We start from the raw sequence: 17,500 nt of genomic DNA, 5'->3' as shown, positions 1-17,500 counted from the left end.
AATGCTGTTGACTCATATATAGTAATTATATTTCTTTATCCCTCTTTGTCTCTCCCTTTCCAATGCTGTAACCCTCAGCAAATAGAGAAATTTTTCGCTGGTTCAGCTGTGGAATACCAAACACTGGAAAGGACCAAATAATATCCCGTGGTCATGATTTTGAATATAGTGAGCGCAAAAGAGTTTGGTGTTTAGAATATTTATTTGTCTAATTCAGATTAGTAAAAGAAAAATGGGTAGAAATCCCCTGAGAGCAAAAGTAACCCCACCCCTGATGGATATGGTTAATTTAAGGATTTGTCCTGTAAACGGCACGAGCCGAGATCTTACTTCACAGAAGTAGAATGGTCGATAAGAAAAGATAATTCACTATCAGTCTGTACTAAGTTATCTCTCTCCTGGATAATCTGATTAGATGTAAAATTTTAAAGCGGTCAAATGATAAACAGAAGACATTATTGAAAGGGTAAAGACAGAAATTTGAAGTTACTGTGTCTTGGAGGTACTGAATTCGTTAGGTTACGGGAGCCCTGTTTCGACTTGTTCTCTTGAGAAGAGTAACTGGATAAAGAATAAGTTCTTCGACAATAAATTCTAATTGTACATGATTGTCCTGAAATAAAAGTAGTGTTGAGTCATCGGTAAAGACATGAATAAGGGTAGTGGTTGAATGAGGATGAACGATATGAGGTAAATGGGAGAGTAAAACTTAAATAAACAACATTATAAAGGAAACTGGATCAGACGTACAGTAGTAGATCTATGAATGAGATATATAAAATACAAGATTTACTATTATCAATATTATTACTTGCTAAGCTACAACCCTAGTTGGAAAAGCAAGATGCTATAAGGCCGGGGACTCCAACAGGGATAAAAGGGAACAAGGAAAGATAAGATATTTTAAGAAGAGTAACATTTAAATAAATATCTCATATATAAACTATAAAATTTTAACAAAACAAAACTACTACTACTACTACTACTACTACTACTACTACCACTACTACTACTACTACTACTACTACTACTACTACTACTTAATATTAATGGTGAACTCTCAAACTGTCTACTCACTAGTTTAGAGATATATAGTTTCGTAAGCGGGAAATATGACTTACAGGACCAAACGTCAGGGTATTGAGTACCTCAGAGGCACTAATAGTGATGGGAGGAAGAAAAGAGGTTCTTAATGTCTCCCTGGGCAGAAATTATAAAATGCTTCTGACCAAACGGAAAGTGTAGAAGGGAAGTTTCGAATATATCAGTGGAAAACATTGAAGGGTAATTTGAAGTAGGAGAACAAACACCATTCTAGGCCTATGTGATATGGTAAACCAACACAATGCTTATGGACGAGTTAAAATATCGGACAAACAGAGGATTCGTCTTGTTCAGTAGACAGTGAGTATACCAGATGTGGCTACTGCTTTGTAAAAGGAAACATTTCCTAGAATTATTCTTGAAAGCAGATATGACTCTAATCTAGGTACGGCATATTATTTGCTTTTTGTATCTTTTCTTTCTTTTTGAGAAAAATGACAACATTTTTGACCATATGGTGTTGAGGTCTACAAATGGGATTTTTGTTTTTTTACTTCGACGCGGTATTTTAATTGGAACTATAGATACGTGCAAGCATTGGCATAACACACAAAGGTTCTTTTAGATAATTGCGTTTGCTTTTACTATTATTCTGAATGCAGAAGCACAGAAAATCAGTGGTTAACCTGAGCTAAATGACTTTATTATTTTCTTATTCATGATAGTTAATTGTGATATATGATAATGTCTCCTGTAAGGGTTTATTGGGATTCGTTTAAATATTTGGAAGAATTGTCACTAACACCACGCCGGGGGACGCTTTCCTGCATAGTTAGATATATTAAAGTAATCTGCACAGATGTAAGTAAATTTTCGTCCCTTGGCAATTTGGTGTTATAGCTATTGTTTTCTTTTGCTAATGACGGGGAATTAGATATTGATAATAGCATCATGAAGACGAATACCGCACATTCTCTAAAATGGGATACTTTTTAATTTAGTTAAAAAAAATTTTTTTCAGTAATTACGTTGATTTCTGTGGACACTTGATATTGGATTGATTACTAGAACTTACGTAGAGATAATAAAGTAAAAGAAAAAAGCGTCTTTTGAATTTAAGGAAATTTTAAAGATGTTCTTCTTAAACCCAGCTTTAATCCTTTACAAGCTGTGCTGATACGCCTTTCTACCAGTCGCTCTAACTGACAGTATCAAATCACTGGAGTACCTGCAAGCTCTACTTTGACAGTGATGACACAGTTTGCAAGACAGGTTATTTCAGATACGAACATTATGAACTTCATCCCACCAACCCCGGGGACATCGGAGGTTTATTAGTAGTCTTGGATAATACTCATTGTATATTCTAATTTTATTTTGCAATGTTTTTATAGCTTGTCTGCAACATGGCTGGCTGGATTTTTCTAGTAACAGATGTTTGTGGTCAGAACAGTGTTTGTATTTTTCAGTATTTTATTAGTATGACCAAATAGATATTTGTACTTTTTTTTTAGTGTTCTCAAATTCATGTTTACTCTTTTTAGTATTCTATTAGCGTGTCCAAATTAATGTTTGTCCCATTTAATATCTTATCAGTGGGGTCAAATTTATGTTTTCGTTTTTCAGTATATTAGTTTTTTCCAAGTTGACATTTATTTTAGTATCTTGATAATTTGGTCAAATTTATATTTGCCCTTTTGATCATGTTATTAGTGTCCAAAATTATTTGTCCTTTTTAGTATCTTATTTGTGTGGCCAAAATATGCATATGAATTTAATATCATTCGCCAATTGAAAGCTTCGTTTTGCTTACATGTTTCAAATGTTTCAAATGATTTTAGAAGCGGCACTCAAATTATGTGAATTTGTGTGAGTACGGTAAGCTATGACACCGGGTCTCAATTTCTGTCTAAACTTCCATGGCGGAAAATATTCTTGTATTTCCTAAAATATATTTCCTGTTTTTTTTTTTTTTTTTTTTTTTTCTTTTTTTTTTTTTTTTTTTTTTTTTTACGTGGCCGTTCGCTAGAGTCATTTTGCCATTAATCTGGGTTAAAGTACGTAATGCCAATTCTCGTTGGGAAGAACAGCCAGATGAGTTTGAACCTACAAATGCACATGGAAAATGCTTGTGCGTTTGAATTATTAGTTTTTTATCATAAAGAAGAAATACTGTTTATAGAATGATGAAAAGTTCTGGTGTATACATATTTTCACGCGTGAACCATATACAGTATACAATAGTTCTTTCCATTCCGGTAGATAAATTATGAGAGCAGAAACTTATTCAGTGTGATTTGCATGTATGGGTTGTCCATCCTGAAATAAATGATTCAAGACCAAATTCTTTAGGTAATTCACTGGTACACCCCTTGAACCGCCAGGCTCACCCATCCTGGTGCAGTACAAGTACCTAAAGTGAACCTCTAGACATTTAATGTTCCGCCCAGTGGTAGGGTTTCAAAGACATGAGAAACCCTTGAAATAGGAATGTATGATTTAGATTTTGCGTTTATTTTTAAAACTTATTTTCAAACATGGCATAGATCTATCACTGGAAATGATAGAAGTGTGACTGACTTTCTTCCCATTTTGTGGGTATAATGGCAGAACTCTAATACTGTTGTGAAAACTGAGTGGATCATAGATAACTTGCAGCTTATGAATCTCTATAGAGCATTCCGTGTTCATTGCTTGGTAAATTTCACTTGCAACCATTACTTTAGTGTCCTTGTAGGCCAGGGAGAAGATGCTGCAGTTGGGCCAGTAGGTTTCCTTGCTGATTCATGAGCAGCTCGGATGAACAGGCAATAATGAGTAACCACACAAGTGTCTTTGCCTTCTGCTGCTCACGTGTGGCCTCTAAACCTATGAACTGGAAATAATATACAAGAGAATCTCATCTATTTGTGGACTTATGGACTAGTTTCATAATTCTTTGTGGGTTTAATGTGATATCTTTACCATCTCTCTGATGGATTTTGGTTATTTTCATAAAATTTTTTTTGTTTTTTGTCAGTTGGTCAAAGTGTTAAGGGCCCATTGATAATAGTTTTATTTTTTTGTTTCAGATGAGCGAGAGGACATACAGAAGAAAACCTTTGCCAAATGGATCAACAGTCAGCTAGCAAAGGGCAAGCATGCCCCTGTCACCGATCTTTTTTACGATTTGCGGGATGGCACCCGACTCTTGGCCTTATTAGAAGTTTTAACAAATGAAACATATGTGAGTAGCTACTTCAATTCATCAGTTTTTTTAAGGTTATGGGTATGCATGTAATGATTTTAATATATATATATATATATATATATATATATATATATATATGTTTATATATATATATATATGTATATATTTCTGTATATATATTTCTGTATATATATAAATATTTATATAATATATATACATATATATATATATATATATATATATATATATATATATTTCTGTATATGTATATATAAATATTCATATAAATATTTATATAATATATATACATATATATATATATATATATATATATATATTTCTGTATATGTATATATAAATATTCATATATATAATATATATATATATATATATATACATACTGTAAATATATATGTATATATACAGTATATACATACTGTAAATATATATACATATATATATATATATATATATATATATATATATATATGTATACATATTTTAGATATATATAATATATATATATATATATATGTATACATACTTTAGATATATATATATATATATATATATATACATATATATATACTGTATATATATATATATTTATATATATATATATATATATACAGTATATATATATATATATATATATATATATATATATACTGTATATATATATATATATATATATATATATATATTATACATAACACCTTGCAATTGATAAGTGACAGAGTCTGAAGGATGGAGAAAACTATAACATGGTTATTATATAGGAGGGTAAAAGTACAAGCTGGTTTGCTCACATGATTATTTAGGAGAAAATATTATACCGTGAAAAAATTGTGGGCATTTGTAAAATGATTGTAAGATACTAGCAAAGTATTGAACTATTATTCCATTCTGTTCGGATTATTTTATTTCATGAGCTGATTCACTCCCTGGTATTAAGAAGTTTTCTAATGTGGCATCAATAGGATCATCAATAGCTTCATCAATAATGATGTCAGCATTTGAACACAACTGCCATATATATGCAAGAAACACATGCAACCTTTGAGACATTTGCATGATACAATGTTTAACAGGTCTTAAGGAGCAGGGTGTTTATATGTAGTGATTGATAGCTGTCCTTTTGTGTACAGTAGATGGCATGTCATTCTCAAACCACTTCTGCACTTGGTGATACGTGCAAAGTGAATTAAATCAAGCAGCCGCCTCTTTTGCAGGCAAAGAATCCAAAGTTATTATTTTTTTTATTTAACGAATCTCCCAATACTGTGGAAAGTGTTGAATCCATCAGTGGTGTAGATGTTTACATCAGTTTTTTCGAGTACATGATAATGATGGAGTAATCAAGCTCAATAATACAGTGGGGAATCAACTTAGAATACGAGAGCAGAAACGAGAAACTACCCAAATAACACAGATGACAGATAATGAAGAAAAGTATCTTCATTTCTTCATCACGATGAACCTCGGCCATTATACTATTAAATGTTCTTGTGGAAAACGTAATTAGAAGAATTTACTATGTGAATTTAATGTAGAATTTCAATTATAAGACTTAATACTAAATAAAATGACATATATATAAATATAACTTTGGCTAAACCATGCTTCACACTACTCTTACCAATATTAAACTTTCTAAAATATTCCTACCATGATTAGCTAGTTAACTGGCCTCATTCTTTCACCCATCTTACCTATCTCCTATAAAATAGAAAGTGTGTAAATGAGTCAGTCTGAGATTCCCTGGATAGATGTTGCAAAACTGAAACTTGAAAGAGTGCTGCCTCAGCATAGGAAACACATAATCCCAAGGAAAAGAGCACATTCAGTATATGCTTAGAACCGTACTTTTGACTGGGATGAATAACAAGAGCTATTTGTAGAGTGGATATGAAAGAGTTATAGGACTAGCTGCTGTCAGGATAGCATGTGAAATGGCTGAACATTTCGTATCCTATTTTCTTTAATTTCCCTTCTTATTTTTAAGTCAATAGTTTTAACAAGGCAGTTGATGGTATCTAGAATAAGTAAATCCAAGTCTAGTTAAGATATTATCTAGTAGTGTATAATGATTAGTTTCAAACACCTGTGACCTTACATCTTCAGCAGTTATTTTGGCGGCTGTATTTATAGTCCGAAGCCGCTTTTCTTTTCCATCCTGACAACTGTGTTTTTCATACCAAGCATTTTCAGTTTTTGTTCACAGAAACAACACTGTCTTGTCCCATCTCTTTCTGTCAGATCAGATTTCATCGTTTTATCAGTTGATAGCTCACTGTCATGTCCCTGAAAAATCTCATTCAAATGGACATTTCTATCGAGTTTTTCTTAGTAGTTAAAAGCACGAGTCATTGCCTGTTAAAACTGTAGAACTTTTGGAACGACCACGTTTCATACTGGAAGATGTATGGTAGAATTTTTTTTTCAAGCAGGTTGAAAGCTGTCCATCACAAATGAAGCATTTTCTCAATGAAAACCTTTCCCACATGGAATCCCTGATAGGTTAACAGTCTCTTTTCGTAGTCCCGAAACAAAAGCAAAGAAACAAAGCAAAGAAACAAAGCAAAGAAGTATTTTTTAGTATTTCATGCAAGAAAAATTACCATGGGATATTCGAGCAAGGGGGCGGGGGGGGGGAGTTACATGATGCGAACATTTTCGCACCTCTGGTCCCAAAACAATGTAATATATCAGGACAGTAAATAACAGAGTTTTTGTAGAAATATTAAGTAGACTATTTTTATGTATCGACAGATTTTTTTTTTTTTTTTTTTTTTTTTTGCTTAAGTGAGTCCCTAAGCGATATATTTCGTCATCATCATCATCTCCTCCTACGCCTATTGAAACGAAAGGGCTCGGTTAGATTTCGCTAGTCGTCATTATCTTGAGCTTTTAAATCAATACTTCTCCATTCATCATCTCCTACTTCACGCTTCATAGTCCGCAGCCATATAGGCCTGGGTCTTCCACCTCTTCTAGTGCCATGTGGGGCCCAGTTAGAAATTTGGTGAACTATTGTCTCTTGAGAAGTGCGAAGAACATGCCCAAACCATCTCCATTTACCCTTCACCATAATCTCATCCACATATGGCACTCGATTAATCTCTCTATATAGTTTCATTTCTATTCCTGTCCTCCCACTTAACTCACATTTTTCTTTTTCTGAGGGTTTTGTACTCAAATCTACAGAATCTGTTGGATATTGTTACATTGTCATACAAGGACTCATGTCCATAAAGTAACATCGATCTCACTAAACTGATATATAGCTTGATTTTTATATTTAATTTCAGGAGATTTGATTTCCAAATTTTACTTAACCTATCCATCGTTTGATTTGCTTTTTTTCGATCCTTCACTAAACTGTAATTCTAAAGACCCTAAATATTTAAATGATTCTACCTTATTAATCCCTCCTCCTTCCAATGATATTTCATCTTCCATTGCATATTCCATTCTCATTATCTGTGTCTTCTACTTATCTTGAGCCCAACCTCATGTGAAATATTTAGTTTTTTTTGTGCCGTTATCTAAGATTGCGGACAAATCAGAGGCAAATGTATTGTTATCAAGTACCTTATCATGAAGACAATAAATCTTATTTTAGCTTTCCCAGATTTTTTTTCTTATTCAATATTGTTGCCTCCATCGTATATATTACTGTATATATATGTATCTATGCATATATATAGATAAACATCATCATGAGCAGCAGCTGTTACCAGTCCACTTCAGAGCAAAGGCCTCAGACATGTCCCCCCAATTGCATCAGTGTATGGTCTTTCTGTGCCAGTCTACTCCCGCAAACTTCCTTAGTTCGTCTATACATCGTATTCTCTTCCTTCCTCTGCTTATTTTACAATATTTAGGGATCCATTCTGTTATTCTTAATGTCCATCTACTGTCGGTCATTCCGTTTTTTTTCTTACAAGTTGTTAGAATATCCTCTACTTTAGTTTGCTCTCGTATCCATGTTGCATTTTGTCTGTCTTTCAATATTCCCATCATTATTCTTTCCATAGCTCTTTGAGTTGTAATTAGATTATGTTCCAAGGCTTTAGTAGGGCTCTAAGTTTTTGATATGTAAGTTAATACTGGTGCGACCATTTCATTAAATACTTACTTTTTAGAGAAAGTTGCATTTTACGTTTCATAATCTCATTTTATTTACATAGCGCTTTCCATCCCATGGTTATACTTCTTTTAATTTCGGTCTCATGTCCTAGGGAAACACATATTGTCTGCTCTAAGTATGTATATTCATTAACAATCTCCAGAGGCTCATCCATAACTCTTATTTGGTGTCTCTGCATTTTCATTGAACATTATCATAGTTTTACTCATGTTCATTTTTATTCTTACATTTCTGCTTTTCCAATTCAAATCGTCTATCATCTTTTGTAATTCCTCCAATGATTCACTAAACACAACTATGCCATCTGCAAATCTAAAGTTGTTAGGGTATTCCCCATCAGTATAAATTCCTACATTTTCCCAATCTAAATTCTTAAAAATTTCTTGACATGCCATGAATAATTTAGGAGAGATTGGGTCTTCTTGTCTAACTCTTTTCTCAATCGGAACTTTCTCACTACGGTTATGTACTTTTAGGATTGCTGTACTTCCTGCATAGATATCTTCAAGTGTTCTAACATAAGATTCTTCTATTCCTTGTTTTTTAAGGATTTTCATTACTGCTGATGTTTTGACAGAATTAAAAGCTTTCTCGTAGTGTATAAATGCCATACATTGTGGTTTGTCATACTCTGTTGATTTTTTCTATTAGCTTGATAATTACATGGATATGGTCAGTTGCTGAATGCCTGCTCCTAAAGCCTGCCTGCTCTCTTGGTTGATTAAAGTGTAGCGGTCTTTCCATTCGACCTCATATGATCTCTGTAAATATTTTATATATTACGGAGAGTAAACTTATTTGGTGGTAATTTTTCAGATCTTATTGGTCTCCTTTTTGTGAATTTGTGTGTATATATATATAAAGTATATAAATTTATATATAAACATGTTCGTTCTAGGAGAGAAAACTTGATATTTTGTCATATAATGAGACTAAAATGAAAGAGCACTGTGTGCAGGAATTGAAAGGACAGTGTGACTGACTGTTTGTAAGTTTCTGGAAGTTGTAGAGAATGCGAAGGGGGCCACTTTTAGTGTCTGAAAGACGAAAGTGTGAAATGATGGTTGTAAATGTAATTAAGAAATGATAGTTGGATAATAAGGGAGTAAAAGAATGTGTAAAGAGAAAGTTATTGAGAGTAAGGATAATAATGAGAGTTTTTTAAGCTTTTGAATTCCATGATGATATTAGCTAGTTAGCAGTGAGTGTTTTTGGGTATAAGATGGTAGGGAGATGAACTAAGAATAGTAAGTCGTGAAAGGTGGAAATGAAAGGTTTAATGAGCGAAGTTAAATAGTTAGTGTTAGATGCTATTTTCAGATAGAAGAAAAGAGCAGGTGTAGATATACAAGTAGATAGAGTAGTGAAGAATAAAGTGAGAGAGAAAAAATTACTGATGATTAAGATAGGGGGAGAAAGGGAATAAGAACTTTCTGCACAGAGGTAAATGTAGAGAAAAAAACATAAAGAATTGCTGCAATCGTAGAGCTTCTGCCTGGTGTGAATATAATGATGGGTCGATGGGGTTAATGTTTTGAAAGGGTTTAGTATACAACTAAGAATACTGTGGGAGTGATTGATAAGGATATAGGTAAGGTGACTAAAGTATTGAGAAGAAAAGATAGACATACATCAGGTGTTGATAAAATTGCAATTGAGATACTTGGTTTGGTGGTGATTCGAGTTGCTAACCATGATGTATAATGTTTTGTGAATGAGGGATAGACTCTAAAGTCTAAATGAATGGGTCAAAGGAATAGTTGCTTCTTTACATAAAGGGAAAGGTGATTAAATAAGATTCACTTTTTGTTCATGAAATGTTTATTATCACTTGGAAGGCATCACATGACAATGATAATATCTGCAATGAAAGATAGCATGATGAGAAATAAAATGGCATTTGCATCGGCAGTCAAAATAAATTCAATATGAAATTACACTGACACCTAATAGCATATATGGGTCAGTTAGTAAATTCACAGTATACACAGCTAGCTAATGAACCATTTGCTGCTAGCATATAATAGATAATAAAGTTTAGCTAAAGTCTATAGACAATAATACTGTACCATATACGCAGCGAGTAAATGAGCTGCCAAACTGAAACACTGTTTGCTTACATTCTCACAAATGAGCGCCAATGTATAGATGACGCAATACACATAAATGAAATAGGATCCTATAATGCACATAATGTATAGACGACACAATACACATTAATGAAATAGGATCCTATAATGCACATGAATGAAATTGGATCATATAATAATTATAACATGTACAACAGATATGAATAGACAATCCTCTAGTGATAAATAGGACTTGGAACGTCATAATATTTCTTAGCCCTTTTAGTTAAAAACAGGACAGGTGACAGAATGGATAATGGAGGAAGAACAGAGTGTGCTTAGACAAGGAAGAATGGGGTTGTCGCGCGTTTGTAGACAAACATCTATGTGAGAAGTCTGAGAGTGCAAAAACGTTTCATGTGCCATACATGAACCTATAAAATCCTATTTTACAGTTGATTGAGAGGCAAAGGTGGATTGTTGACAAGGTATGGTATGGATGATAGTCTGTTGGGAGTGATCACACGTTTTTTTATGATTGATGTGAAGTGTGTTAAATTATGTAAGAGAGAAAGCGGCTGAAGTATGGACATGTTAGTTCCTTGGCTAGTCAACTTATTTACGGATGGGGTAATATGAGAGGTCGAAGAAAGGACAGTGAATGTAGACAAGAAGTTATGAGAAAGATTGGTGTTCTCGGATGATACTGTGTTGATTGGGGACAGTGAAGAGAAACTGCAGAAAGAGGCAAGAAAGTGTGAAAATGCTTGCAAGAGAAGGTTTAGAGACTGTTGGAAAGAGCAATATAATCAGGGCAAATGGAAATCGGGAAGATGAAATATTGAATGTTGCTCTCTCTCTCTCTCTCTCTCTCTCTCTCTCTCTCTCTCTCTCTCTCTCTCTCTATATATATATATATATATTTATTTATTTATTTATTTATATATATATAGTAGAGAATAGAAATGATTGATAACTATTTATGAGTAAATGTAGTGGTTGGTGATGAGTAAAGAGGAGAAGTGATTCACATAAGTATTGAAGCAAGATAGGTAATAAGAGGCGTTTTAAAAATTGGGGAAAAACATGAACTGTCTGTGAAAGCCGAGGTGGAAACTCGTGAAGAGACTGTTGAACCAACTCTTGTTTATGGTAGCGAAATGAACATATTTAATTTTAAGATGGTCTTGCCATGTTGAAAGAATGGAATTCACAAGTTAGCGAGAAAATTGATAATTCATAAGTGTTGGAGATATATGAGAAAAAGCCCTTGAAAGAGCTGGACAGGTGATTATAAACACTGGAAAGGAAGAGCATTAAGATCTAGAAAATGCAAAAGCGGGTATGGTGGGCACTTTACATGGGGTTCTTCCATGATTTAGCAGCTTGGAATGGAATGTGTATGTGAAGTTTGTCCCCTTTTTTTCCTAGTCACCTTCAGTTAGGAATTTCATTAATGTTGTTATGGACAGTCGGGGGAAATCTTTCGTCAGATGTCTCTAGTGTTCCCATGACAAAAAAGAAAAGGGCTGATTTTGTTAGTGAAAGCATTAAAATTTTACAAATCGAGTTGCCATATTTCATTCTGTTTTATCATTTGAAGTTTCGAATATCCACTGCAAATACTGAATACACACACACAGACACACACACACACACGCACATATATATGTATATATATGTATATATTATATATATATATATATATATATATATATATATATATATATATATCATGAATCCGCAAAATCATGTAGAAATTATTGGAGTATCGCAGCTAAACAATTCCTTCCGTTAACAGCTACATTAGATTATTTCGACATTAGTCTTGTTCAAGTCATCAATGAAAGAAAAAGTACTTTCAGATATGGTTCGATCTAAAATAGTAATAAAAACACCATACATGAGTTATACCGGCCTAAAGGACATTCAGAGAGAGAGAGAGAGAGAGAGAGAGAGAGAGAGAGAGAGAGAGAGAGAGAGAGAGAGAGATTTGATCTGAATACATCGTTTTTAATATACTTGTAGTCCGTTGGTCAAAATTCGCTCGTAACTTTTTGAGTTAGGTTGGTGACAAACAAATAGACAGAGGTGAAAACATGACCTCCTTGGCGGAGGTAATAATAATAATAATAATAATGATAATAATAATAATAATAATAATAATAATAATTGGAGCAAAAACGTAAATTTTGAGAGCGTTCTGTCGAGGTGAGTATTGGCCCGCGCACTGAGCCCTTTTATAATTTGGAATTGCAAGATATTTCTTTGGATTTATTAAACGTAATTAGTTCTTCTTACCTTCCAAATTCCTGGAATTTGTCCATTTATTTAAACCTACCGAAATCTTGTAACCCTTCCAGAAACCCCATTATTACTTCCATTCTTGCCTTTTTGTCGTTCAACTCTTAGTGAGATAAAGATTCACTTCACGAACATCATGCTTGGAGAGAATGGAACTTGTAATGATTCTCAAGATGATATTTATTTTAAAATTGAGTTTTATGTAAGGGGGGGATATAAACTCGACGTTATCTTTTATCATTTATTATGGTGAGAGAGAGAGAGAGAGAGAGAGAGAGAGAGAGAGAGAGAGAGAGAGAGAGAGAGAGAGAGAGAGAGAGAATCTGCGGGCGGTGAGAGCAAGAAGGGATGAGAGTGAGAAGGGTTGAGAGCGGGAACGGGTGAGAGAGGGAGAGAATAGTGAGAGTCAAAGAAGATTGGGGGGCCAAGATGTTCATTCCATACCAGTTATGTTACAGATGAACTCTATGATTAATTGGCAGCTTGATTCCGCGTTATCCATTTCAGTGTTAAAATTACAAACTTCATTTCTAACTAAGCTGATATTATCTAGTTACCGATAATCTGTTGCGCTACGTCTTTATAGTGCAATTTGTGAAACGACAGGAAAAAAAAAAAGAATAAAGTCATGCTATTTTTAAGGAACAAGACATCAAGGATTTCAATAGATAAAACAGATTTATATTTGAATGCGAACTAATTTTGGGCCAGAGTTCGTAAACAACTGCACAAAAGCTATCTGGAATAGGGTACCAATGGGGCAAGGGGTGTTTCAAGATTGTGAGCAATGTTTTTCTCCTTTTTTAGCTTACCATTTAAGTTCGTATTGTATCGTTCTTTTATACGGTACATGTGTTTATTTTTCTAGTTTTATTACCCTGGTTTTTGGACAGTTTACTGGAAGATGTAAAGGAGAATGTAGCAGCTGGGCAATTTATACAGAGAACCAGAGACAGAACCAGGTGGAGGCAATTGACAGCCCACGTCCCTGCCAGCGGGAAGGGTGGGAGCCCCACCCTGCCAATGGGAAGGCGGAACCCCACCCTGCTAGCAGAAAGGGGAAGTCTTGCCCTACTAGCAAGAAAGGGGGAGCCCCACCCTGCCAGCAGGAAGGGGGGAGTCCCGCCCTGCCAGCGGGAAGGGGGGAGTCCCGCCCTGCCAGCGGGAAAGGGAAAGCCCCAACCTGCCAGCAGGAAGGGGGGAAACCCCGCCTTGCCAGGGGGAAGGGGGAGCCCCGCACTTCCATCGGGAAGCGGGGAGCCCCGCCCTGCCAGCGGGAAGGGGGAGCCCAGCCCTGCCAGCTGGAAAGGGGGAGCCCTGCCCTGCCAGCGGCAGGGGGGAGCCCCACCCGGCCAGCGGGAAGGGGAAAGCCACTTCCTGCCAACGGGAAGGGGGTAGCCCCGCCCAGCCAGCGGGAAGGGGGGAGCCCCGCCCTGCCAGCGGGAAGGGGGGAGCCCCGCCCGGGCAGCGGGAAGGGGGGAGCCCCGCCCGGGCAGCGGGAAGGGGGGAGCCCCGCCCGGGCAGCGTGAAAGGGGGGAGCCCTGCCCGGGCAGCGGGAAGGGGGGGAGCCCTGCCCGGGCAGCGGGAAGGGGGGGAGCCCCGCCCGGGCAGCGTGAAGGGGGGAGCCCCGCCCGGGCAGCGGGAAGGGGGGGAGCCCCACCCGGGCAGCGGGAAGGGGGGTAGCCCCGCCCGGGCAGCGGGATGGGGGGGAGCCCCGCCCGGGCAGCGGGAAGGGGGGGAGCCCCGCCCGGGCAGCGGGAAGGGGGGAGCCCTGCCCGGGCAGCGGGAAGGGGGGGAACCCCGCTCGGCCAGCGGGTAGGGGGGGAGCCCCGCCCGGCCAGGGGGAAGGGGAGAGCCCTGCCCCCCCTACCAGTGGGAAGGGGGAAGGCCCTCCGGGCTAGCGGGAAGTGGGCAGTCCCGCTGAGCCAACAATATAGAGTTCCTGTATCTAGCTTATTTTAAAGAAAACATGAAGACCTTTTTGAAATCGCTAACAGGCTCCAAAAAGTCTTCAAAGTCTTCAAAATTCCTCTAACTCCTCGTTCGACTCTAATTTGTCTTTCGTCATCAATAGGAAATTTGAATGCTTTCTTGTCAAAGCTCCAATAGATTCTTAGGCTCTCTGTTAGGAGAAATATGGAATACTAGTGCATTCTCAAATCGGCTTTAAATTGTCATTCGTCTCAAGCAGAAATGTTAGAAAACGTAAAAACATCGTTGTGACTGTTTTATTGACCAACCCAAATTTGCAAGCTTTTATCACCGACTCACCTTGAGGCTATTAAAAGGGAAATAAGATTTGGGTTTTTCAGAAAATGCTTTGGTGAAAGTCAAGAGAATTCTTGAGTTTGCGACTTTGAAAGAAATTTAAAATACTCGCCATAAAGGGATCAACGACAAGTGGAATCAGGAAGGCAGTCATGAAAAGTAAAACAAGAATATTGTTGACTAATATCTGATTTATTTGAAAGGATTCGGACAGAAAATACAGGAAGAAGAAGGAGACGAAGGAGAACGGGAGAGAAGAAATAAAGAATCCGGAAAGGAGAACTAGTTATTATTTGTTGATCAGTTTATGATATGGCGGATTTGAAAAGAGAAAGTAAAGTCCCCAATGTTGAAGATCCAAAAATAAAGATTGTGCAGAATAAGGTGGAAACTGCGCAGAAGTAGAGAATATTGAAGAACCAGAGAAAGATCGAGAATTCTTCAATTTGAAGTATTTTTTTTTTCTCTCTTAAAAAGGAAGGACTTTTAACGAGGGGCACTCCAATTGGACATCTTCCTTTTGGGAATTCCTAACAGGCTCCCATCCGGAATAATCTTCAAAATTCTCCCAACTCGTTGTTCGATTCCAATTTGTCTTTCGTCATCAATAGGAAAGCTGGATGCTTTCCTGTCAGAGCTCCAAAATATTATTAGTCTCTCTGTTAGGAAAAATATGGAATACCGGTGCATTTCCAAATTGGCTTCAAATTGTCATTTGTCTTGAGCAGGAATGTAGAAAAGGTAAAAAGATGGTTTTAATCGTTTTATTGATCAACCCAAATTTGCAAGGTTTTGTCACTGACTTGCCTCTGAGGCCATTAAAAAGGAAACAAGATTTGGGTGATGCATAAAACGCTTTGGCGAAAGTTGAGAGAATTATTGAGTCTGCGATTTTGGAAGGAAACCAAAATACATCGTCAAAAAGGAATCAACGACAAGTGGAATCGGGAAGGCAGTTATGAAAAGCTAAACAAGAATCTTCAAGACTAATAATGGATTTATTTGAAAGGATTCGAACAGAAAATACAGGAAGAGGGAGACAGGAAGTAGAACGGGAGAGAAGAAATAAAGAATTAGAAAAGGAGAACTAATTATTATTTGTTGATCACTTTACGATTGTGCGGATTTGAGATGAGAAAGTAAAGTCCATAATGTTGAAGATCCAAAAATAAAGATTGCGCAGAATAAGGAGGAAACTGCACAGAAGTAGAGAATATTGAAGGATCAGAGAAAGCTAAAATTCTTCAATTCTTCAATCTGAAGTACCTTTTTTTCCTCTAAAAGGAAGAACTTCTAAGGAGAGACACTCCAATTGGACGTCTTCCTGTTCGCTCTTATAAGAAAAAATGATTATCTAGGACCGACGAAGGAACGGGTTTGGGATCGGAGATTTTTGGTTTACTGCGCCCGGATTTGAACTTCGGGCTCCATCTCCGGTCGTCATTTTGTGTCAGCCTCATCATCATCTGTCTGTCGTCAGTGTTCGTGTCATCCAACACAAGTAACAGCTTTAAAAAGATACAAACAACGCTCCGTTCCCCTTACGGGCCACCAACGCAATGGCTCGTGGTCCGCCTTGTATATAGGCGGGTCAGTCTAAATCTTCATCATCAAGAGAGACAATTTGAGACACGAGACTTCTTACGGTCGTTATAAAAAGGATATTTTAATTACAAAGGGATCAATGGTTCAATTGGGTTCCGTCGTCATGAAACGCCTTCAAGATGTTCGTTAAAAGAAATTCGACCGAGAAGCGAAACGGCAGGTTGAGAGGAACTGGTCAAACGAATGCTCTGAGGAAAGAATTCGTTGCCCTTCATCAGGACCTCTAAAAGATTGATACTCAATTAGGACGTCAAAAGGAAAGTTATCTTACGGGAAGGGTATTATTATTATTATTATTATTACTATCCAAGCTACAACCCTAATTGGAAAAGCAAGATGCTATAAACCCAGGGGCTCCGATAGGGAAAAATAGCCCAGTGAGGAAAGGAAATAAGGAAATAAATAACTGAAGAGAATAAATTAACAATAAATCATTCTAAAAAAAGTAATGTCAGAAGAGATATGTCATATATAAACTATTAACAACGTCAAAAACAAATATGTCATATATAAACTATAAAAAGACTCATGTCCGCCTGGTCAACAAAAAAGCATTTGCTCCAACTTTGAACTTTTGAAGTTCTACTGATTCAACAACCCGATTAGGAAGATCATTCCACCACTTGGTAACAGCTGCAATAAAACTTCTAGAGCACTGCGTAGTATTGAGTCTTATGATAGAGAAGGCCTGGCAATTAGAATTAACTGCCTGCCTAGTATTACGAACAGGATAGAATTGTCCAGGGAGATCTGAATGTAAAGGATGGTCAGAGTTATGAAATATCTTATGCAACATGCATAATGAACTAATTGAACGACGGTGCCAGAGATTAATATCTAGATCAGGAATAAGAAATTTAATAGACC

General features: G+C 36.5%; 1 protein-coding gene across 1 annotated transcript in view; it reads left to right on the top strand.

Annotated features, from left to right (window-relative positions):
• LOC137634906 (microtubule-actin cross-linking factor 1-like) overlaps positions 1 to 17,500 on the top strand; it is a 1,614,628-nt gene that overhangs the window by 73,446 nt on the left and 1,523,682 nt on the right. Inside the window, exon 2 of the mRNA XM_068367453.1 lies at positions 4,116 to 4,270. Within this exon, the coding sequence (XP_068223554.1) occupies positions 4,116 to 4,270 (155 nt within the window). The remainder of the gene's footprint in view (positions 1 to 4,115; positions 4,271 to 17,500) is intronic.

The sequence above is a fragment of the Palaemon carinicauda genome, chromosome 45 (assembly GCF_036898095.1).
Source record: "Palaemon carinicauda isolate YSFRI2023 chromosome 45, ASM3689809v2, whole genome shotgun sequence".
Taxonomy (NCBI): Eukaryota; Metazoa; Arthropoda; class Malacostraca; order Decapoda; family Palaemonidae; genus Palaemon; species Palaemon carinicauda.
Note: the sequence above shows the minus strand (reverse complement) of the source record. Positions and strands in the feature narration are given on the sequence as shown.